This window comes from Plecotus auritus, assembly GCF_963455305.1.
Source record: "Plecotus auritus genome assembly, chromosome: 1".
In the NCBI taxonomy this organism is placed as follows: Eukaryota; Metazoa; Chordata; class Mammalia; order Chiroptera; family Vespertilionidae; genus Plecotus; species Plecotus auritus.
Window position 1 is genome coordinate 175,174,392 of NC_137770.1, and position 24,349 is coordinate 175,198,740.

General features: G+C 43.9%; 1 protein-coding gene across 3 annotated transcripts in view; it reads left to right on the forward strand.

Moving 5' to 3' along the window:
• The first annotated feature begins 9,999 nt into the window (after positions 1-9,999).
• Positions 10,000-24,349, forward strand: part of SLC39A8 (solute carrier family 39 member 8) — a 78,394-nt gene continuing 64,044 nt past the window's right edge. The window contains exons 1-2 of one of the 3 annotated variants that reach the window (XM_080666584.1): positions 10,000-10,089; positions 10,504-10,992. In XM_080666584.1, the coding sequence (XP_080522710.1) occupies positions 10,702-10,992 (291 nt within the window). In that variant the 5' untranslated portion in view covers positions 10,000-10,089; positions 10,504-10,701. The other 2 variants (XM_080666585.1, XM_080666586.1) reach the window with 2 other exon arrangements.

Sequence of the window (24,349 nt, forward strand, 5' to 3'; positions counted from 1 at the left end):
GGTCAAAGCGGGAGCAGGAGTCGCTGCTCTGAAGTGCGAAGGCCGCCTGGGCAGGCCGGTTAGCACTGGAGCTTCTCTGAATCGCATCCTCAGTCAGGTACCCTGCAGTGCGGCACCCCTCCACTGAAGTGGCACCGCCCCTCAACCCCCGCCTCAGGGCTGCGGGTCCTTGCCCCTCCGCCCGGGTGTCCTTCCATGCCCCTTGATCCCTGGCCAGGCCCACCCGTGTCTTGGGGCCACTGCAAAACCTCTTGCTCTGCAGGTGAGGTAGATCCCTGCCCGCTGGGATCCCTCAGCGGGCAGGGATCCCTCTCTCCTGCAGTGCTTGGGCTCCAGGCCCGAAAGAAAAGAACCAAGACCAAGAAGGACAAAGCCCAAAGGAAGTGAGTCTTGAACCCCCACATCCCTCTGGATTTCCTCCCGCACCTCCTCTCTGTGTCACATCTTGAACGGGCACCCTGTGGCCCAGCCACATGGCCACCAGGCGGCCTGGTAGATTCGGTCTCCGCGAAGCTGTGAATCTGTGAATCTGTGGCCAGAGGCCCTGTCTGGGTCTCAGCAACCCCATGCCTGCGATGTTCCCGGGGCCCCACGGGAGTGGCTAGGCAGGCCGCTGCCCCTCCCGGGCATGCAATGGACCCAGACCGCTGGTGGCATCTGGCGCTGCCGACCTCACCTCCCAGGGCCCTGATGGACTGGTACCTTGCCAGAGCATCTGGCGCTGCCCGCCTGGCCTCTTCCACCCCCAATGGACCTGGACCCCCAGGGGCGGGCCATGGTGCAGCCTGCCCTGCCTGCTTATGCAAATTTACCAGCCATCTTTGATGGGTTAATTTGCATACTCGCTCTGATTGGCTGGTGGGCGTGGCTTGGTGTAGCAGAGTGATGGTTAATTTGCATGTTTCTCTTTTATTAGTGTAGAAGTGTAGATTAGTGTAGATCTTTCCATGTCAGACATCTACATTTTACAAAAATTCTAAGAATATGTTAAAAAATGTATGGAATTATGAAGCACAGAAACCATGGTGAGGTCATGCTGGGTGTGCTGAGCTGAATGGGAGCAAAAGACCTGGGGATATGGGTGCATTAGAAAAGCACTAATGAGAAAGGAGGAAAATGCCCTCAGAAGAACATGGGCTAATGTAGTTTCCAGTTTGATTTACTCAATCCAATTAAAGTCACACACTATTATTCTCAAAACGTTGACCAGGTATTGTTTTTGGTGGTATAATGAAAGAGGTAGATCTGGTCCTATGTTCCAGTCTAAATGTGTACTTTACCGTGTACTTTAATGTGTGCTAAGTGTGTACTTCACTAAACTCCCCTGAGCTTTCCTTTCCTTACTCAAAAATGACTAGATTAGACTCGATGATATCTTCAGTTCTTTCCATGTCTGCTTTAATTTCCTGGAAAACAACCTCAAGAATGTTCTTAGGCATAAGGTAGTCTTTGTCCCAGGGCATTCTTGGTTGTTCTTGTCATTGCTCAATGGCAGTTCACTAGGCTGATTACACAGGTCACATTACCTTACCATTTTAGCTTATAATACTGCCCTTCTGTTTTCCAGGTTATAAAGAGTTTTCACACACCTTATCACATCTGATTTTCAGTTTTTCAGTGATGTCGACTGAGCAGATATTACTTTAATCCCCATTTTATAGATTAGGGATTAAGTACAGTGTAGACTTGCACAAATGTGATTCCTACCAGCATCATCTGTAGCATTGATGGCTGAATAGACATATATGATTTGGATAGAGTCACCACCTTGCTCTTATTTGAGAGTTTTATGTGTGGCATGTTTGTAATAATAAGGAATGAATATTAGTTGGTATTTGTAATACAGGAAAAAGGAGGTTTAAATTCACCAAGGAGATTTTTACCGCAGATGAACATAAAGAATCTTCTGGAACATCACTAGATAAAGATATTTTTGATCCAGTGGAACTGTTAGGGGCAGAAATAGAATACTGGGGACCAGCTACAATTATAAGAAATATTAATCATGCTCTGCTAACTGTGATGGTTCTGTTCTTAGAGAAAGCACATTCTAACCTGGCTGGGACATGGGAGCTAACATTGAAATGCAGACCATCCTCCTTTCCCAAGAACTGCCTATCATTATGGAAAGATTTAAAACTTCAAGGCTGAAATAATCTAGCCCTGGAGGCATCTGCCCTTTGCAACCCCAGCCCCTATTGCCTGTAGTCATTATACCTTGCCTACTTTCCCGTGCCTGAAATTCCTACTTTCCCACATAATTTTTGCTCTTCTACCCAATATAAGCAGCTGGCTTATGGGGAGAGGCAGAGCAGATTTTTGTGGGTGACCTGCTGCTCTCCCATACTGCCGGCAGTATTGGAATGAGCACTCATATATGATTCAACCCTGTCTCTGCTTAATTGGCTCAAGTAGTAACAGGCAGCCCAGACCCCTTGGTTGTCCAGTTACAGAACTTTGAGGTTGTTTTTCATTCTGTCAGATTCTGCCTATCTGCTCCAGACCCTCCAGATCCAAAGACCCTGCTGTAGTTCTTGCTCTTTTGGGTCTCCCAGGATTTTTTTTTTCTTTTTTCATTTCTTTATCCTAGAATGTGCTTCCACTCCCCCACCTTTCTGTCAAACTCCTAGTTATCCTTCAAGCTCAAGGGTTACCTGCTCTATCGATTAATATCTCAGCATCTTCTGCAGACATAGGTGCTCCTAATCTCTCTCACTGCAACCTTTAAAATCTTCATTATAGCAACCATCCCACTTCTAACCTCAACTACAAGCTTCTTAATGGTAAAATGAAATCCATCTTCTCACATGAATATTCCCTGACAGCATGGTCTGTGATCCAAAAGTTAAAAATAGGTTGAAATTTTAGCAAAATTTTATTTTTAATTTCCATGTAATTTGTTGCCAGAACTTTCTCTTTTATTAAAACTCAGTGTTTTATTATTATTTTTTTTTAATTCGAAACAATTACAAGCTTACAGAAGACCTTTGCACAGAACAAAGACCTTTCCTTTGAACCGTTTGAGGGTAAGTTGCTGCTCTGATGCCCCATTATCTTAGAATATTTTAATATGTATTCCCTTCATTCTTTGATCACTTTCTTGCTTTCAGGCACAAGAGTTTCCGGGTTCATCTTGTTCTTTGTCTGCCCAGTCCTGGGATCAACCCTTTCTTTAAGGAGCCCTGGTTCTTAGTGGAGAATAGTTTTTGGAAGCCAAACTCAGGGCCCTTCGTATGCTCATTGTTGTTAGGGTCTCGCTGTTCCTAGGCCCCCCCCCCCCCCCCCAGTGGACAGTGCTGGGGTTATTTATAGCTATATCTATTTTTATCAGTATATATACAGAAAACCACGAACTTACACTGATATCATCAATTCCAACCTAACACCATGAGTTCATTCTAGTTTTCTAGTTCGTTTCTAGTTTTCTCCCTCTCCATATTTGTGATAACCTTCCCAGACTGTGAGAAAACTGACTACTATTATCTAGAATATATTTACATATTTAATGAATCCCCTGTGTAAAGCACATCTTCTAGTTTGATCCCATCTCCTTCTGCCTTGATTCCCCCTTTCTCCTCCTTGGCTGCTGATACTCAATTTTTTTCTGCCCAGATTTCAATATGTGGGAAGGTTTCTACATGCATAGGGCAAGTCTCACACACCAGCTGGGTGTCCTCCAGTTGAACTCGGTTCTGAAACTGCCCATCTGGGGGTAGCATCAGATCCCAGTTTAAGGGTTCAGTCCCACAAGAAAGGCTGCCTGTCCCTTCAAACACCAGTCACAAGGTCCAGGTTGTCACTTATGCTTCTGACTGGTTGATTATAGATGGGAGATTCCAACGATGCACAGAACCAAGAGAAACACTTTACTTATACTAGATCTCTGGTTTATTATAAAAGGATGTGACTGAGGAATAGCCAGATGGAGGAGGTGCCCAGGACAAGGAATGGGGAAAGGCATGGAGTTCCATGGTTTCTCTGACTGCTCTCCGTGAATCTCCGCACCTCTCCTTTGGGTTTTCACGGAGGCTTTGTTACACGGGCCTGGCTGGTTGAAACATTTGCCATTGGCGAGTAAGTTAACCTCCAGCCCCTCTTTCGTTCGGAGGCCAGGCTGGAGGGCTGGGGGTGGGAGAATGGGACTGACCTTTCTAACCCTCTAATTGCATGGTTGGTTTTCCTGCTCCCATCCTCTGATCTGTCCAAAAATCACCTCATTAACATGACAAGAGACACCTTTTAACTCTTTTTTCACTTACGAAATTCCAAGGGTGTTAGCTGTATGCCAGCAACTGCATGAAGACCAAATGTCTATTTCCTATATAAATCTCGCTATCACATCCGCCTCCTGGACAGATGCCCTCCTCCCTGTACCGGTCGCTATGATGTGCACTGACCAGACTCTGGTACCTCAGCAGGGTCTTCCTCCTCACCCTTGTCTATTCTGTGCAGAGTCACCACCTAGCAGGGATGCCTGACTCTTCACACCAGGCTGTCTCTCTTCACTCTGGACTCATGGATGCCCTCCAGGCTTCGCTCCACATCAAGGCTTTGCTTTGCAGGGACTCCCTCTTCCTCCAGCTTGAGCTCTGACAAACCAGGTGGGGAAGTGGGCTCCCCTGGTGACAGGTGGGTGCTGACATTCTGTGCTGGAGTGCATGCACACAGTCTTACCTCATTAGGAATGTAGGGGTGATTTTCCATGTTCCCTCCCACAATCTGGACACCTTTGTCACCCTGCTTGGTCTATAACTGCCCAGATTAAGTTTCCCTCTTACTTGGCTAGCCTTCTTCCCTGGTTCAGAATCCAACACCCTTCATTGGGCCACTCTGATGCCCTCTGCACAGATATATTTGTTGTGCTATGCCCCATCTAAGGGCTTTAGGACTGGAAGGGAGAAAAAGGAAAGGAAGGGGAAGAAGGTAAGGGAATGCCATCTCGTAGATTTACTTATTAGTCCTTCCACAGGAATTGAATGCATGGGAAAGTTTAAGAGGCCAATTTGCTTCATATTTGCAATAGTAACAAAAGATTTGGGCTGAGAAACGTTGGAAGCTATTAGAAAAAGTAACATTTGAGATTAAATGCCCTTTCTATTTGAGGAGATAGAAAAAGAGGGCCAGGCAGTCAGTCAGGGACAAGGACCAGTCAGTCAGGGGCAGGGACCAAGGGGAGGGGGGCAGAGGAGAAGGGAAGTAGAGCTTTGCAGACGTGGAGACAAACAGAGGACCTAGAACTAGACCCAGCTAGGTGGGAACCTGAGCTCTGAAATAATTGGATATTGCCAGAATTCTTTGAAGAAACCAATCAGAAGCTAGCAGGGTATATGAATATCCTATATAATAAAGAGGTAATATGCAAATTGACCATCACTCCAACACACAAGATGGCTGCCCCCATGTGGTCAAAGATGGCTGCCACAAGATGGCCGGCAGGGGAGGGCAGTTGGGGGGGGGGAACCAGGCCTGCAAGGGAGGGCAATTGGGGGAGACCAGGCTGGCAGGGGAAGGCAGTTGGGGGTGACCGGGCCGGCAGGAAAGTGGTTAGGGGGTGATCAGGCTGGCAGGCAGAAGCAGTTAGGGTCAATCAGGCAGGCAGGCAGGCGAGCAGTTGGGAGCCAGCAGTCCTGGATTGTGAGAAGGATGTCTGACTGCTGGTTTAGGCCCAATCCAGGATGGGGCCTAAACCGCAGTCGGACATCCCTCAGGGGGTCCCAGATTGGAGAGGGTGCAGGCTGGGCTGAGAGAGGAACACCACCCCCCCAGTGCACAAATTTCGTGTACTGGGCCTCTAGTCCCTAAAGGAAGAGCTTAAGCAGTAAACTCGTTGGGCCACCTTCCTGCTGGCCTTTTGTGGCAGGAAGTCTGTCTCTCCCCCCAAAACTATGTGTGTGCCAACCATTTTTGTCCCTGAATCCATTCGTAGCTTTTGTGAGACAAAGAACTTGAACCTGACTGCTGCATTTTGGTTTCACATTGGTGAATTGAATTTTCATTTCTTTTCTGGGTGCTTCATGTTTTGTTCTGATAGATTACTGCCAATGTCTATTTCTGGTAGACATTTAGAAATAAAAAGGCTGGGATGGATATTTGTTCTTCTCACCCAGTTTTCATCTTTAATAGATAAGGGAATGGCATTCTGGCTAGGTCAAATGACTTTCGCAGGTGACATAGCAGAAAAAATGGATATCTTTCAACATCCTGGCCAGTGAACTCTTCACTATTATCATTTAAAACCATTTGATCTTTAAGATGAATTTCTGAGAAAATATGTAGCATATACAGTTACACCTTATATTTTAAATTGGAAGTCTTTTCCTTCAGTAATGATATTGCTGATAGAATGCCATATTTTGGGCCCTACATTATATGACTAGTTCTTTGGTGATCATATTTCATTAGAGTAGGTTATCTAGAAATCAGCCTTCCCAATTTGGTAGTTAGTAACAACAGTATTTTCATAGTTAGTGTGGATGAAAAAAGGGTTCCATGGAAGATCATAAATTCCTAACTGGGCAGGTTGGTGTGTAGTCATGTACTCACGTACTCATGTACTCACTATAATGTCAATTACAGGACATTATAGGCCTGTAATGTCCTATATAATACAAGGCTAATATGCAAATCGACTGAATGGCAGAACGACCGGTTGCTATGATGCACACTGACCACCAGGGGGCAGACGCTCAATGCAGGTGGTCAGTGCACTCCCACAGGGGGAATGCCGCTCAGCCAGAAGCCTGGCTCATGGCTGGCGAGTGCAGCGGCAGTGCTAAGGAAGTCCGACTGCTGGCTTAGACCCGCTCCCTGCACTGTGAGAGGGCCCAGGCTGAGCTGAGGGACGCCCTCCTCCCATCCCCCACCCAGTGCATGAATTTCGTGCACCGGGCCTCTAGTCTTTAATAAAAGGCTTATTTACCTTAAGCAAGCCCTGTTCATTGTTTCTGTGTATCTAGATTAACACACTTTTGAGATGCCTCTTTTTTAGATGCCTCCTTCTAAAGCATGACCACCCTCAAGGGGGGGCATAATCTTAATTATTCTGGAATCCCATTCCCACCTTGCTTTCTCCCACCTCCATGTAAGCTTCCTTAACATTCCTCCTTAATTTCAAATGCATAAAAGAAATTGCCAACTGTTACTTTCCAAACAATTGATACCTTGCTTCCTGAGAATTGTCAGTTTTGGCTCAAACCCGCCCCCCCAACCCGCCCCCCCCCCACCAAAAAAAGGAACTTACTATAAACATTATTGATTTGAGATTTCTTACCTCACATTAGTAGTTAAGGTTTTGAATACTCCCTCTTAATTGCATGCTTACATTATGTTAACTATTTGATAAGGAATCCAACTAAGTTGATTATTATCTATTTTCCTGTTTATTGTCTTATGGGGTTGGTGGGTTGGCAAATGTGTAACACAGACAGTACATAGATGCAAATGACTGATAAATAAAATTTTATTTTAAAAACTCCATAATATAAAATTTGTATTATTTACAATCCATTTATATTTATGGAAAATTCAACACATTATCCATGTTGCTGTTCATGCTTGGAAGTAACAACTTGTTGGGTGTAGATTTATCATCTAGAGTTTTCATTAATTTCCAAGAAACACATTGAGTCACTGAAAGCAAAAGAAAAAATAGACAACAAACTGTATTTAAGAATCCAGCAAAAAAATTTTTTTGAAAATCAATAAGCAGTTTACTATGCAGTTATATAAACTCATTTTTTGGTAAACAAACTAATCTATCTAGTAAAGTGGGAATATGCTAATTGACCCTCATGCCATTGCAAAAGATGGTGGCACCACAGCCAATAAGGAGGGAATATGCTAATTGACTGCCCTGCCCTCAAGGATGGCAGTGCCCACAGCCACAAGATGGCAGTGCCCAGTCCCCTCAGCTCTGCCGGGGCAGCAGGCGCATGGCAAGACCGGGCCCGCCCCGCGTGCCTGCCTCCGGAGTCCCCCTCCCCTCAGCCCCCCAGCCGCCTAGGGCCGGCCCAAGGCTCAGGTAAGCAGGGCCGGCTGAGGCTTGCACTGCCAGCAGCAGCAGCAGCAGAGGTGTGATGGGGCTTGCCTTCCCCTGATCACTGGGTCACCTCCCACCTCTGAGGACTCCCAGACTGTGAGAGGGGGCAGGCGGGGCTGAGGGACCTCCCCTCCAGTGCATGAATTTTCATGCACTGGGCGTCTAGTAAATACATAAATATCAAACCCTTCTCACTGAGAAGCAGATAAAAAATACTGTATATTCAGTCATAATCTAATTTCATTTCTTTTGTTCATGTTTCACAAATCCTCTTTTGGATGCTTCTGGTTCCACACACAGGCACTGAATGGTGCATTTTCTCAGGTCAAAGCCCTCACTACCCTTGTTATTGTTTTGAGTTTGTGATTTCTCTTTGCACATGGTGATACTGAACATTCTCTTAGGGCTCTGCCTCCAGCATCATGTTGCCGAAGAAGTTCTGCCCTCACCAGTTCGCTCAGCAAACATCTGATTTTCTGGCTTGATTCCTGAAAACAAAAATTTGAAATTCTGATTAAAGAAAGAAAAGGAGATTTTATTATTGAAGGATGACTCAGGTTTCTTAATATGCTACTTGTGCTTTGAGCATAGCTAAGTGAGTAATACAATGCACCACTTTCTATTTTTTTAAAAAAAATTATTTGAAAAATCATCTTTATTATTATTTTCCAGTTCCAGTTTACATTCAAGATTATTTTGTATAAGTTTTAGGTGTACAGCATAGTGGTTAGAGACGATTATATACTTTACAAAGTGGTCCCCCCAATATTTCAAGTACACACCTGGCACCTACATATTTATTACAATATTTCCAATAAAAATCTTGTAGAGTCCTATCAGCTGTGTAATTTAAGAGCTTAATGGTGACACGAACTTACTTCTGGCCCTTGAGTGAAATAATTGCCCTTTTTGCACCAATGGAATCCTGTAAATTAACAAATATACAGATTTTATCACTGGAAAGGGCACATCATCAAGATCATTTTGCTGTTCTTCCTTGGGGGCAGGAATCCTTCTACCACATACCCCTAGATTTGAATCACCTCCAGTCTTGGGAAATCACTAACTACTTTCCAAAGCAGTTGTGAGGGACACTCTGCAGAAACTTTCCAATCTTGCTACTTTGCTCTGTTACTGCTGCCTTCTGCTTTCTGTAATTAGAATGCCATTAAACCCTCTCCATATGACAGCCCTTCAGTTATGTCCACCTAGATCCTCATCCTTCTAGATAGCATCTTCTCTCCTTGTCTCTTTCTTCCAGAGTTATACCTAAATTCTCCTAGGAGATGAGATTCTTTCTCCTGCCCCATCTCCTTGCCTTGTGTGGATTGAGTATCTTTTCTTGAAATGTGCTGTTTTAGAAAGCTGTGAATTTCACCCATGAAAGGCGAGAACACTTTGAATTCTTATTGTTCTTACATCATGGTTTCACTTTATTTCTGGACAATTATATCCACCAGACACAACCTTTGTCCCCAAACACCGCATTCACTTGGCACAAACTTGTTGACCTCATACGTAGGTCAGCTTTTCTTGAACCCTCATCTGAACAAACATTTATTTTAATCTGCGGATATCCCGTGCGGCGTCAGGAAGGGCCGGCTTGGGCAGTGCTGGCTCAGTGAGTTTGCCACCATGCTACAGATTTCGCTTCCTTTTTCTCCTCTGGGTTTAAGAAGTTAAGACAAAAAAGTAATTCCTGCTAGTATCGGAGACAATGCAAGGGGCTCCAGACTCTATTCCAGGAAGCTGGTTTCAAGGTAACAAAGAGACCACGGAGAGCAGAAAGAAAGCCAGGGAACACCGACACGGAGGTGTCATTAGGTAACCTCGGGCGGGGAGACGGGGGATCCGGCTGGGCTGAGGCTGGGGACCCGCAAAACCAGAGGCCAGACCAGTGGCGCGGCGCCCTCGCGTGGTCGCGCGCGGGAGTTCGCCCTGGGGGGAGTGTGCCACCACGTGCTGCAGAGGCGGGGACAGGGTCATCCGCCTCTTATCTGAAAGGGTGCAGGGCGCGACAGCAACAAACAGGCGGATAGGCGAGGCGAGAGGTTAGCAGGTTAACCCAGTCCTTCCTACTAGCTTGCCAAGGGCAGAGATCTGGGAGAGGGAGGGTCCCGCTGAGACGCTCAAACCCCAGGACGCCGAAAGGGACTGCACGTCCCATCCCTTTTGAGTTTGCTCGGAGGGACTTGGGCCGAAAGCCAGGAAGAGGAGGTGGGGTTCCACAGCGAGTGCGGGTTTAGTTTTTAAGAGCTGTCGGTGGTGTGGGCTTGATCTCCGGGAGGAGCCTGTGTCACCTCACTGTAAGCAAATCCCGGGACGTCTGCAAACCTGGCTACGGGGCAGTTGGCCCCGTGCCCGGCCGGGCGTCCGAGGGCTCCAGCCGCACAGTCCTGCCGGGGCCGGCCGGCGGGTGGCCGGTGGCCTTTATCTCTGTTCCCCCTTTGTCCTCTTTATCTCAGGCTCTCCAGGAGGACCGGGGCCCGCTCTGCCTATCGCTCCCCACCCCCCGCCGCACCGCCGCTCGCCGCACCGCCACTTCAATGCCCCGCAGGTCGCCGGCTGCTCTTCTTCCGAAGGCGGCGGAGGACGAGGGGCGCCCGGTGCCACCGCTGACTCGGATCGGCGCCGACGCCTGACCCGCACGCCCTTGGGCATCGATGCCGGTGCGCCCCGCGCGTCCCCGTGCGCCCCCGCCCGCTTCGGGTCTGCGAGGAGCAGTGCCGTCCAGGATGGCCCCAGGCCGGGCCGTGGCCGGGCTCCTGCTCCTGGCTGCAGCCGGCCTCGGAGGGGCGGCGGCGGGGCCCGGGCTCGCCTTCAGCGAGGATGTGCTGAGCGTGTTCGGCGCGAACGGGACTCTGTCGGCGGCGCAGCTCGGGGGCCTGCTGCAGCGGCTGGGAGCCGGCCCCGCGGAGGGCGCCCCGCAGCCCGCGCCGCTGCACTTCAACCAGGTAGGGCGCCGCCAGGCTCTCCGTGCGGTCCCTGGGCGTCCCTGGTACACCAGCCATTCCTGTGGGAAAGTGCGGGAGGACGAGTTGCGTGCCTGTTTCAAGTGGGAAGCGGCGACTGGTGGTCCTTGATTTCCACCAGACCAGGCTCCTTAGCCAGGGGTCAAGGGCTGGCGGGGTGGAGGGAGCCAGAAATTGCAGTCGATGAGCTGAGTAACCAGACGCTTGTGAATGTAAGATTTTATAGAAAAGTTTATAAAGTAGTTTAAGGCGGGAAGCACCTTAACAGATGCTCTTTCTTTCTTTCTTTCTTTCTTTCTTTCTTTCTTTCTTTCTTTCTTTCTTTCTTTCTTTCTTTCTTTCTTTCTTTCTTTCTTTTCTTTTCTTTTCTTTTCTTTTCACAGAAACTGCGTACTTAAATCCTCCCAGCAAAAATAGGGGCTCAGATGCTGCCCTCCTTAACAGTTGCTTGGCAGGTAACCACTGCCAAGGAGATATAATGCAGTTCTGCTTTGTCTATGTAGGTTTACACGAGGCATTAAGTTTACCTGAGGAGACTAACTGTACAGAGAGCAATTAAGGTTATAGTTTTAATCAATTTCAACACGATGATAGTATAGATTGTTAGTTATTTACAGAATACATGTTCTGTGATTATTTCTTAAAATTGTGAAGTAAGCACAGTGTGGTTTCTGCATCCTCCCCACTTTTTAAAAGTGTTAACTCAGTGCCTTGATTTTTTTTCCCCCCTTCTCCTTCTGCTCTTGTTCCTGGGAGAATGGATGAGGAACAGTAGTATGCAGTCTTTTCCATATTATTTGTCACTTCTAGCTCATGTGTGTGCTACAAAAACGGTTGTGGTTCAAGATGTTTGGGGAATGCCGCACACTATACTGCACTCTTGGAAATTTAACATTTCCTAATGTACCTGACCTTAGATCACCGTTAGGGAAACTTTAATCAGATGAGCTCCTTGCTAAGAACATTATAGATAGGAAGACGTTCTTTTTTTTTGTTGGAAATACCTTGCCCCAATTAAAACACACGCCGCTCAAGAAGAACCTTGTGATGCCATGTGTATCAGAGGGTGACCTCCCTTTGAACTAGAAGGGTTTTGTGGTTCACTTATGCATGTTCTCGAATAAACTATAGTTCTGGCTCCGGCATGGTTTAATTAAACATTTGCTTTAATGTCTAAGACATATGTTAGCAAAACTGAAATTCCCACATATTATTTTAATATTTGGAAAAGAAAACAAAGCAAACAACTTCCTAAGTATTTTCTGCCTAGCTGCAGTCTCTTCAAGTAGGGGAGACACTGAGCTGACTGAAGGATTTCTGGGTAGCAGTAGGAGGGGTCATATGCTTGGAAAGAAGCTTGGGGACTTGCAGCTGCCTATCTGTAGCCCACACATTGTTTTGACTTAAATTATCTCCTTATTTTGCCGTGTGTGGAGGTGTTGACGAATTTTAAAGAGACAAAAGACCTCTGAGCCACCTCTTGGCAAAGACTGGAAAATATGTCTAAATTATTTTTAAAAATTAGTTAAGTTTGATAGTAGTATGATTCCCAGTTTGTGAATTAGTAAGATACCTCAATAGATAAGTTATATGCATGCTGACACCTTGTTTCTCATTCTCACATTTGCACCTTTACCATCATTATGGCCTCTGTGGGCATCAGCAAGGAACAGGAAGAAGCCTGTAATTTGGAAACAAAGGGAAGCCAAAGAAAGTTTATCACTTACTCAGGCCTAACAAATAACAATTTGATGTTCTAAAAAGTCCTGATGAAAACAACAATCATCAAACAAAATGCTGACAAATGAAATAGATTCCAGAAGAATCTATTAATTTGTTCACATTCATATTTGTTCCAGCAGGAAACCATCCAATTTGGAGCAAAATTTAGACTCATTAGTACCTGCATACCCGAAAGAATGCAACTGGAGTCTCCTCACCTGTAACAAAGTAGAATAGATAATCTATGGGCCTATTGTGAGAAGCTTGATTTTCTGATTTTGAAAAAACTTTGAAAAAATAGAATTTATTTCTTTGGGTCAGGGACTTATTGACTCTTCTATGGGATCTGTTCACAAATGACCTTGTTCCTTCCGATGAGGGTTGTGATATTTCTTAGGTGAGCTTAACTCAGATTATAGACCCTTGTACTCTGGAGATTTGTTAGACAATTTGGAAGGTTTTCTAATATTTTTTTTTTCAGTATTCCTTAGTACTATTAAAGTGACTTGTTGCTTTGGGAGATCAAAGTGATTTAAGTTCAAACTGGTGACAATAGAACTATTGAGGTTATTGTTTTGCTTCATGGCCACAGAGGGTCCAAAGATCAGGTAGAAGAGAGGGCCCCAACAGTGAGAGGAGGTAGCTCTTAGTTCAGTGGGTGGGGATGGGGCATAAATCATCTAAGTCAGGGATTTCCTAGAATACACAGAGAAGCCCCAACTGAATGCATTCTTTGGGTGATGAATTTAGGGGATTAAAATGGCCTCAGGGCTTGTTTATGCAGATGTTCCTCTCTCACTCTCCAACTGTTCTTTTCTCTTCATTTCCTCTTCCAAACACCTCACCTCCAAGTTCTTGTTGTAGACACTGATTAAATAGACTGATAAAAACGAAGATCCTCATTCTCCAAATTATCACACTAAACTGATTTTAATAAATCAGTCTCCCAGCAAGGGTTATTGGGGTGCTGGAGAAGTGGGACTGGGTGTGGTAGGTTGGCCTGTGAGGCAAACTGTTTCACACCATCACTCAACCTCATCCTTTGCTTCTCTCTCTTAACTCTCTTTTTTCTTTTGATACATAATTTACAGCATATCTCCTGCATCTTTTTCCCCTTTTGACATTCCTGTCACCTGCTTGTCTGAACATTGTTTGTAAAAACTTATTTCAATTCTCATTCCATCCTCCTAAGGCAATACTTGGAGTACGCCTATTTTCTTTCATCTTGAGCCTGGCATTCAAGGCCCTGCACCTCAAGGTTGACGCTGAAAAGTCTACCTGTCTCTCCAGACCTAGACCTCACTAAAAAACTATTTACTCTTCTGTGAATTCACCTTATATTTTGCTCAAACACTTTCTAGCTTATTCTCTTCCTTACACCCTTTCTGTTTCCAGGGTATTAAAACCTTCCCAGGGTATAATAGCCAGCATTGATATGCTGTTTTCTCTCTCTTTTTGAATAACTGAAATGTTTTTTATTATGGTGATGACACTTAACTAGTCATGTGTTCAACAAATATTTTGAATGACTACTATACTCTAATTAGAGTGGTCATTTTAAAGTACAAATCTGATCATATCACTCATCTTAATAAAACAATTAAATTCCTTCAAGATAAACTTCAAACACTTTAATGGGGCTTAAGCCCTGGTATGATCTAGTCCTTGTATATTTCTCAAGCCTTATCCTTTGCCAGTACTGCAGTCTTAGTGGACTGCCTATAGCTCCTGGTTTCCCATATACATCTGCTTCTGCTTCAGGTATTGGTTTATCTGAGAAGCCTTTCTTGGCCTACTCAAGAAAGATATAGTTGCAATTATATCATAACTAGTGGCCCGGTGCACGAAATTCATGCACATTAAAAGGGGATTAATTAGAGGAAATAATTTAATATTGCTATTTGCCCTTCCTCTGTAATAGAAGTGTCAGAGATGAAAGAAAATTAGTAAAATGTATATGAAAACCTTCCTCCTGTCAGAGTCTGGGGCTCACCACGGGACCCAGAGTCAAGTCCCCGCCCACCCACATGCGCCTCAAAATCGCATGAGACCCAGACCCGGCCGCCCACCCCCCCATTGGGCTAGATCCAGACCTGGCCAGTCCCACCTTTGTCAAGCCCTGCTGGGCAGGGGGGTAGCCTCAGGTCCCCTGGCCCAGTGCCAGAATGGGGTGTGTGGCCTGAGGTCCCCCAGCCCAGACCAGGGTGGGGGGTGTGCCTTGAGGTCCCCTGTCAAGCCCCACCAGGTGGAGGACACAGCCTGAGATTTCGTGTCAAGCCCCGCTGGGTGGTGGGCATGGCCTGAGGTCCCCTGTCAAGCCCCGCCAGGCAGGGGGGCGCAGCCTCAGGTCCCCTGGCCCAGTACTGGGAGGGGGTATTAGTCTCAGGTCCCCTGTCAAGACCCACTGGCAGGAGGGTGCAGCCTCAGGTCCCCCATCAAACCCCGCTGGGTGGGGGGCACGGCCTGAGGTCCCCTGTCAAGCCCTATGGGGGTGGGGGAGGGTGTAGCCTCAGGTCCCTGCCGATTGCTCTGTAAGGCTCCTTATGGGAACTTGGCTTCAGCTGTGGGTGCAGCCATCTTTGTGATGGAGTGATGGTCAATTAGCATATTCCCTCTTTATTAGATAGGACTAGAGGCTTGATGCACAAAATTGTGCAAGAGTAGGCCTTCCTTCCCCCCCGCTGCCAGCACCGGCTTCCCTCTGGCACCCGGCAATGGGCTTCCCTCTGGCCCTGGCTTCATCCTGAAGGACTTCCAGTCTAATTAGCATATTACCCTTTTATTATTATAGATATGTAAATAATTTAGTAAGTATTATAATTTTCTGTTTATATGGCTACACCCTTCCAACTTCCTTACCACCCCACAGTTTTATTTTTTTATTTTTTTAAAAATACATTTTTATTGATTTTTTACAGAGAGGAAGGGAGAGGGATAGAGAGTTAGAAACATCGATGAGAGAGAAACATCAATCAGCTGCCTCCTGCACACCTCCTACTGGGGATGTGCCCGCAACCAAGGTACATGCCCTTGACTGGAATCAAACCCGGGACCCTTCAGTCTGCAGGCCGACGCTCTATCCACTGAGCCAAACCAGTCAGGGCTCCACCCCACAGTTTTAAACAAATCGAACGGAATGACCTAACTTTTTTGTATAGAGGTTAGTGTAGTACCTGGTACATAACATGTATTCATTATGTATTTTTTGAATGAACATGTGAAGATTGCTTAATATGAGTAAGATTATTTGGGCCCTCACATGACTTGACAGTTCACTGGGGGAGGTATGCTGCATGCACACTTAACTATAATGCATGATGGGATGATATGTCTAATTAAAGAATTACAAAAGAAAGTGGAATGGGATCAGACTTGTGTTTTCAGAAGATTCATTTGCATGAGTGAGTGGAAAGTGCTGGAGTGGGTCAGGATGGGAGCTAAGGAGGACACTGCAGTGGTTTTCATGAGATGTAATGATTGTTTGAACCTGAAGACAGCCAGTAGGAAGCATAAAGGCTCTGCCTTTTCCTGGAAGAGCCGGCATGGCTGAAGATTAGGCAAAAAAGCCCCAAGATAAATACTTGCTGCTTCAGTCTTTTGCCTGCAGTGGTCATTTAACTGTTATTAGATCTTTTTCTTCATTAGCTTCTGGCTTGAGGACTTCAAGGGGGAGAGGCAGCGAGGTAACTCTTGGTTTCTTCCTTCCTTCCTTCCTCCCTTCCTTCCTCCCTCCCTCCCTCCCTCCCTCCCTCCCTCCCTCCCTCCCTCCCTCCCTTCCTTCCTTCCTTCCTTCCTTCCTTCCTTCCTTCCTTCTTGTTATTCTTTTTTAAATGATTTATTTATCAATAATTCAAAAGCTATTTTTGTATCTGTTAACATAATATTACAACGAACATGGTCTGGAAGCGAGAGTTTTAAATGTCATATAAATCATAGTGGCCTCAAACTATTTGAGGCTACTTTTTAAAGGCCTGCTGTATACCTTTGGAGGAGTTCATCATTAAGGCTAGAGGCTGTAAAACCATACTTCAAGTGCTCTTCTTAATCACTGTTGCCTTTTTTGTCCATCTTTAAGCCAGCTGTGATTAGCTGATGGTGGCTTTTACCTTGTAATGTGGCTGATGAAGGGCTTGTGCTAGGTATGGGAGAAATGCAAGATGAGATATATAGAGGGAACAGAGAGGAAGGGCATTTAGCTCTGCTGAGAGGGGCGGGGTAAGGGAAGGCTTTCTTTGAGAAGTGATGCATTCTATGCAGAGGGAACAGCCTGGAACAGCATGAGCCAAGATCCAGAGGCTTTAAGCAGTAGGTAGCTTCAGAGAACTATTTGTTCAGTGTTGCTGAACGTAAAGATGGTAAAAATGATCTTAAGAGCTTTTTTAAAAGTGGGGGGTGGCTGTTGAGTTGTTAAGGAAACAAACAAGCTAACCTGAGTTATGAGGCTCCTGTCCAGAAGAACACGAGTTCTTACACATGGATATAGTAATCTTGGTCTCAGATCCTTGCTTTCCCTTCCGGCCTGTAGAGTTTTTGATGAGAAATCAGGTGTCAGCCTTATGGGGAACTCCTTTGTAGGTAACAGTTTTCTTTTCTCTTGCTGCCTTTAAGATTCTCTCTTTGTCTTTAATTTTTGGCATTTTAATTATGATGTGTCTGGGTGTGGGCCTGTTTGGGTTCTTTTTGCTTGGGGTTCTCTCTGCCTCCTGAACTTGTATGACTTTTTCCTTTACCAGGTTAGGGAAGTTTTCTGCCATTATTTCTTCAAACTCATTCTCTATTCCTTTCTCTCTTTGTGCTTCTTCTGGCACACCTACTATTCTAATATTGTTACATTTCACCTTGTCCCACAACTCCCTTAAGCTGTCCTCCTGTTTTTTAATTGTTGTTTCTTTTTGGTTCTTTGATTGAGTGATATTTTCAACTCTGTCTTCTGATTCACTGATTTGATCCTCAGCTTCCCCTAATCTGCTATGTATTCCTTCCAATGTGTTCTTTATTTGTGTTATGTCATTCTTTATCTCAGACTGTTCTTTTTTCATAGTTACTATGTCTTTTTCCATGCTGTTGAGCATCTTTACCATCATTACTCTGAACTCTGTTTCAGATAAATTTCTTATCTCTGCTTATTTATCTCTTCTTCTGGAGAATTCTCTAGTTCTTTCATTTGGGGGTTGTTTCTTTGTCTCCTCATTTTGACTGTCTGGGTTTGTGACTATGTATTAGGTAGATCCTCTACACCTCTTAATCTGTAGTGCAGGACAGTGGTAAAGGCTATTTATGACTAATTAGACCAGGCAAAGACTCAAAGCCTTCAGAGACCACCTCTGCCTACAGACTGATAGGCTTGCTTACAGACCCCAGGCAATCATCCTTAGGTGTGGCCAGAGTTTTTTTCAACAGGGTGGGACAGTTGCTTCTGCCTGGAGGCTAATTGTTATTTTTAATCTCTTAAGTGGCTTCAGGGCAAGGTGTTTTTCAATAGGATGTGTCAACTGTCTTCCCCCCAGGCAAGGCAGATGTCTATGTGGGAAAGATGTCCTCCACTGCCTGAGGGAATGACTCAGCTCAGGAAACATGGGGTGTCTGCCTTCTGAGCTCTATCCCCCGGGTCCCCAGTCCTGGCTTCTGCTCTCACAGCTCCAGTCCACTTCACCTTTACTCTGCCAGAGCACAAGGTGGGTGGATCCACAAGGAATTTTGTGCATTGGCCCTTTAAGAGGGAGCTTGAACTTTCAGCAGTCACTCCCTGGCAGATAGCACCCCACTGTTTTTCACAGCCAGATGTTATGTGGGTGCCCTTCTCAGTTGTGGAGCTCTCTGCTGGGGGGCCCAGCTTGGGGATTAGATCCCAGAGTTCTCAGTGGCAATCCCCCACAGCTGAGATATCTCTCTGAGACTTCAGTTGCCATCTGTAGGTGCCTGGCCAGCCCTTTCTCACCTCTGCTTCTCCTACCAGTCTCTATGCAGTCTCCACTTTTGGTCCTTGGGTATCAGGGTTCTTTCCTGTGAGTTTTCTGTTGATTATTCAGGAAGCCTTTCCATATTTTAGTTGTAATTTCATTTTGTTCCTGGGAGCATGTCCGTGCAGTATCCACTTACTCTGCCGCCATTTTTAATCCTCCACTCTTGGTTTATTTCAATGGATGGCCAGGCTAATGGCATGTAGCAAACAGAGGTTGTCATCTACTGTGGATTTTCCTGGGGTGGGGTAATGGTGGATTAGATGAAGGGCGTTCTGGGAAGCACTGACCATGGACAAAGCAGAGAAAGAGCATCTAGTCTTTTGTAGTCTATATTCTGAGAAATGGTGGGGGTAAACCTTTTAGGGATGCCTTCCAGACCACTTGTTTAGATGAGAAACTGGAAGGGTGGGACAGAAAGGTGGGGCATGAGGGCAAGGTTACACTTGGGTCTCTGGTCATTTTTTCTTCAAGACAATGGACCTATTCTGATCTGTTATATCCTCTCATTGAAATTGACTGTGTACAGTGCAATCATTGTTTTCAAGAGGTTTGGGGAAAATGAGGGATATTCATAAATCGTTTGTGGTGGGGCAAAGGTGTAATGGCCAGTTGTAAGGAGACAGAATCTTTGGACCAAAAAAAAAATGAAGCAGGCATACTTGATAGACTATAACAGAATTTATTAGACAGCAGTTTACTTAGGGGAAGATTGGGTTAGAATGGAAAAGACGACCCAACAGTCTGCACAGATTATTCTTCACCTACAGACCCCTGCTATAGTACTTTAGTTTTTATAATATAACTCAGGTTCTAATGATTGACAAGGTAAAGGGACAAAGAATGCTGTAGCTCCAGGGGCCGTACCTCCTGGGGTCTTATGATAGATGATTTCATATAATGGATACTATTACTGACTTGATACTTATCTCAGTTGTCATGCCAGTCCAGCTATACTAACAAAAATATTTATAGTTACATTTTAAGGAACATACAACATCAACTAGAAATCTTTGATGTACTTGCTAAGGATGGTGAGGTTGGTCAAAGGTCAGGTCACAGCATGGAACTTAAAAATGAAATAAAACCCGGGACCCAGAGATGGAGTTGGTTTTGTTTCAATCTACATCTATACAGATCTCAGGAGCTCAGTTTGCCTCCAGGTCAGGTATGATTGGAATCTGTATGGGAAAATGTCCTTCATTCTTTCCATACCTAACTCCCAAGCTTGCACCTTTGCCCAATACCTAGGCGTCACATTGACTCTTTCTACGTAACATACAAGGAATTATCAGTCTTTTTCTATGTGACATAACTTTTTTAACCAGTTTATTTGTATTATTATATTTCATACTTACCGTATAACAATCCTATGACAAATGTACCATTATTATCTTCATTTTATACATGAGAAAAATGATGTGTAGAGAGGTTCAGTAACTGGACCAATGTTACACAACAAGTGGTACAACCTCAAGCAATCCTAAACATGTGCTGTAGTGGATTTTTTGAATTATAGGCTAGAAAATTACACCCTCTGTAGCTGGGACAACTGTGACCTCAGATTTTGAACTACGGGTAGAAGTTACTAATCATCAACCGCTTATCTAACTCTACTGCTCAGTCACATTAAGAGAACAGTGCTGACTACAGAAACTCCACTAATGATGATGGGTCCTTGTGCTCAGAGAGCTTATAACCTAATTGAGAAATAGGATAGAAACTTGAAAAAAATATACCAGGCGAAACTGCAGTAGGTAAGTGGTGATCACTGAAACAGATATAAGACTTCTCACAAGGCTGTATGTGATTAATTGTCCAATGTTGCAGCAGGTGTTACTAGTTTAGAAGGGCAATGTCTTTTGGGAGATGTCTCACGGAAGAGTTACAAATCAGTCAGTTATCCTTTTGGAGAATTCTGCTTATCTGGTTTGATTTGTAATATATTCACTTATTGAATATCTGCCTGTACCAAATGTATTTCTACTATTAATCACAAGATGGATTTTCCTGTAAGTTACATGAACTCTTTTTTTATAGAATGACATTTTCTTTTATTCTTTCTTATATGAGGAATTTTTTTTTCCAGAGAAAATATATTGGCAGCAGTAGTTTTCCTAATTCTGAATTCTTCAAGTTTTCCTAGAGAAAGCCATATTAACTAGATTTCTTCTATGGATAGACTTCAGATATGAGAGAAACACTTATGTCTAGTGTTAAAACATTCAGTGTTGCCCGCCGGTGTGGTTTAGCAGTTGAGTGTCGACCCAGGAACCAAGTGGTCACTGGTTTGATTCCCAGTTAGGACACATGCAGGGGTTGTGGGCTCGATCCCCAGTGGGGGGCTTGCAGGAGGCAGCTGATAGATGATGTTCCTCTCTCATTGATGTTTCTCTCTCTCTCCCTTCCTCTTTCTCTAAAAATCAATAAAACCATATTTTTAAAATAAAAAGCAAAGAAAAAAAAATGATTCAGTTCTGTTCTCACTCTTATTCTAGAAGGATTCTGCCAATGAATTCACTCTCTCTTCTGCAGCATAGAGTGTAAAGCCTCCTTTTTCATGCTGAGAAGCAACTGCATCGCTGACGGGGTAACACTGGAGAAAGTGGCCTGTGCCTGGGTGACAGGGAGTGAGTGGTAGCAATGAGGGAAGAGTAGGTGAGCAGAGGACTCTAATGGAGTTACTAACTAGCTGTAGGCAAGTCATTGCTGCTAGTCTGAGCTCTCTCACAATTACTGTAAAGGGAGAGGTAATTTTTTCTCCTTAATTGGGTTAGGTCTTTGTGCTCCCTAGGGATGTCCAAAGTAGAGTAGCTGGGTGGGAGACTTGCAGTGTTTTTGCTTTCCATGGTTTACCCCCTACTCCTATTTCCTGATGATACCCATTGGGAGATGGTGAGGAGCTGGGGCTACATTCCCCTGTCCTAAAACCCATTACTCTTCAACTATGCTGTAGTTTAAGGTATTTTTTCTTTAAATTTAATGTACATTTAAATCCCCTGTTATCAATTTCTTATCAATATCAGTAGGAGTTGGGGGCAAAAACAGGGATATAAATAGGAACAGAAAATAAGGCTTGAAGTTGAGAAGGACTGACATTCCTCAGGGAAAGGAACAGAAAAGCAGCCCCTAATGAAGGCAGCTTGATGTTGTTGGGAGTAAGAGTTTGTGAGTTACTTGTATAAAAAGTGGCATTACCTCAAGGGACTGTCCATATTTCTTACTAAGTGCAAACAGTTAATATTAGGATCATTTACAATGCAACTTATTAAAAAAAAAAAGAATGTTACTAAACTCTAGACAATAGCAGAAACTATGTTGTTTTCAGAGTTTTCCCATTTTAAACTCCAGATAATGGTAGGTTTTTGTTTGTAATTGAAACTAATTAATTTATTCTCAAACTATTCCCAGTTGTCTGTTTCTGGAGCCAAATGAGTTCATTGAGTCTTGACATTTTTTTCATCAAGAGATGAAACTATCATTGAATTATTTTTGTGATGATGGGATTTAGAAGTATAGATAATCTTCAGAATGGAGCCTTGTGGAATTGGATTCTGTCTCCTTCCAAAGATCCTTTGTTGTCTTTTTTGGTCTGAAGTTTAAGGAGAACAAAAACAAAAATCTGTGAATCCAGATCAATGGTGTTAGCCTAAAAAGTAGCATTATGTCTTCCAAGTCCAAATATTTAATATCTTGACTTCTTCATAATGGACTCAATAAAAGAAAATAACAAAAACACACATACCGTGAACCCTAAGGGTTTAGTTCTATGAATCTAATTAAAAAATAACCCAGTTATCATCAATTTATTTGGCGAGCTTCTTAATCTCTAACTATAGAGAATACAACATAATGGTTAGCAATTTGGCTTCTGGAATCAAAGAGATCTGGTTAGAAATTCCAATCCTGTCACTTATAGCTGGGGAATCACAGGCCAGTGACAACCCCCTTGATCCTTAATTTTTACATCTGTGAATTGAAATAAACCTTACTCATAGGATGCTTGTTTAAATTAAAAGTGAGAACAATAATAACATGTACTGAGTATTTACTATATTTTAGGCACTTATAAAGTTAGTGCATTACATATAGTAACTCAAACAAATAAGACATATTTTTTTCATTAACCATATTAATTCAAGTAATAAATAATAAATAAAAAAGACAATATATATAAAGTTCTTAGCTTCATGCCTGGCTCATGTTATATGCTCAATGCATTTTCATTATCATTATAATACTGTGTTCCTTGATATAGCTATACTACCCTTAGCAAAATTGTCTAAGATTTGAGCACTTTAGGGTCAGTCAACTTATAGAGGAAAGCACTGCTATAGAAAGACAGCTGAGGTTAATGAAATAAAAAGTTCAGTGAGAAATATATCAGTTCAGTGACTTTGTTTTCAGTGTTAGTTTCCATGACGATTCTCACCTTGAGAAAGGCTTTTACGATTTGCCTCTACTTCCCTTTCATTAAATAATAGTAATGAATTTTTGAAAATGTAAACCTCAGATTAGAAACCAATGAAATAATTTGAGTATTTCAATATGTGTTGAAATTATGAACATTCTCTCTCTTCCAGCAGGACTTCTGAAGTTGTGTTTAGGAATTGGCTCCAAAATTTATATCACTATTGAAATGTGAATGGCTGAGAGTCCATATTGTAGTTCTAGAAATCGGTATCATGGTGGTTTTGAATTTAGATTTACACTAGGACCTCTGTATGGGTTTTGCAAGCTGAAAGAATCCAGAGCACTCTATGTTCAGCCGACCTTGTGAGTTGGTAAAGCAGATAAGAGAACAGGAGCCACTTTGGTCTCCCTGGGAGAAGTGAGATGTGTCTCTTCAGGGAAAGAGAAAATTAGCCCGCGTGTTAGATGAAAGGGGGCGGTAAAGTCAATAGGCTGATTCTGAGTTGGGTAACAGATCCTGCTATATGTGTATATTGAACACATGTGCTAGAAAACACACAGACCTATTTGTGAATGGGTGCCTGTAACGGATACCAGGCAACTGAGTTTGTATATCAAATCATGTTGCACTGCAGTTTTCTTTAGGAGTAGGCATCTCAGAACCTAGGTATATTCTACACATACATATTCATGAGAAAAGTTAGACACTGACTCTATTTCTAATCTTGGGATGAATGGCATTTAAGTAAGTGTCTGGGTAGGGCCCTTAGGCTAGCAGAGGAAGCAGGTCCTGCCCTAACAGGTTTGAATTCCGATTCCATTTCCTCACCTTCCAGGCACTCTTAAACATATTATGGTGTGGCTCTGTCCCCAACACTTCCTTGAAATTATTCTACAGGACTTCACCCTAAACCTTCTTATTGCTAAATTTTGATAGTGTTGAACACACTAACTTGAAACACACCCTTTTCTTGCCTGTAACTGTGTCTACCTCATTTTTCTTACCTTTGCCCATCATTCAAATATTGGTGTGTTTTAGGGTTCTATCTCAAACTCTCTTGTACACTCTCTGTACAACCCTGGTCACCCCTGTGCCTACAGTTATCACCTCTCTGTAGATGTTTTCTAAATAGGTTGACTTGGTTCAGATTTCTCTCATGAAGTTCACTTTGCCCATCCTATTGACTATTGATGTCCAACGTTCTCTTTTCCCCAACTCAATGGGTCTAAACCTGCCCCAAATG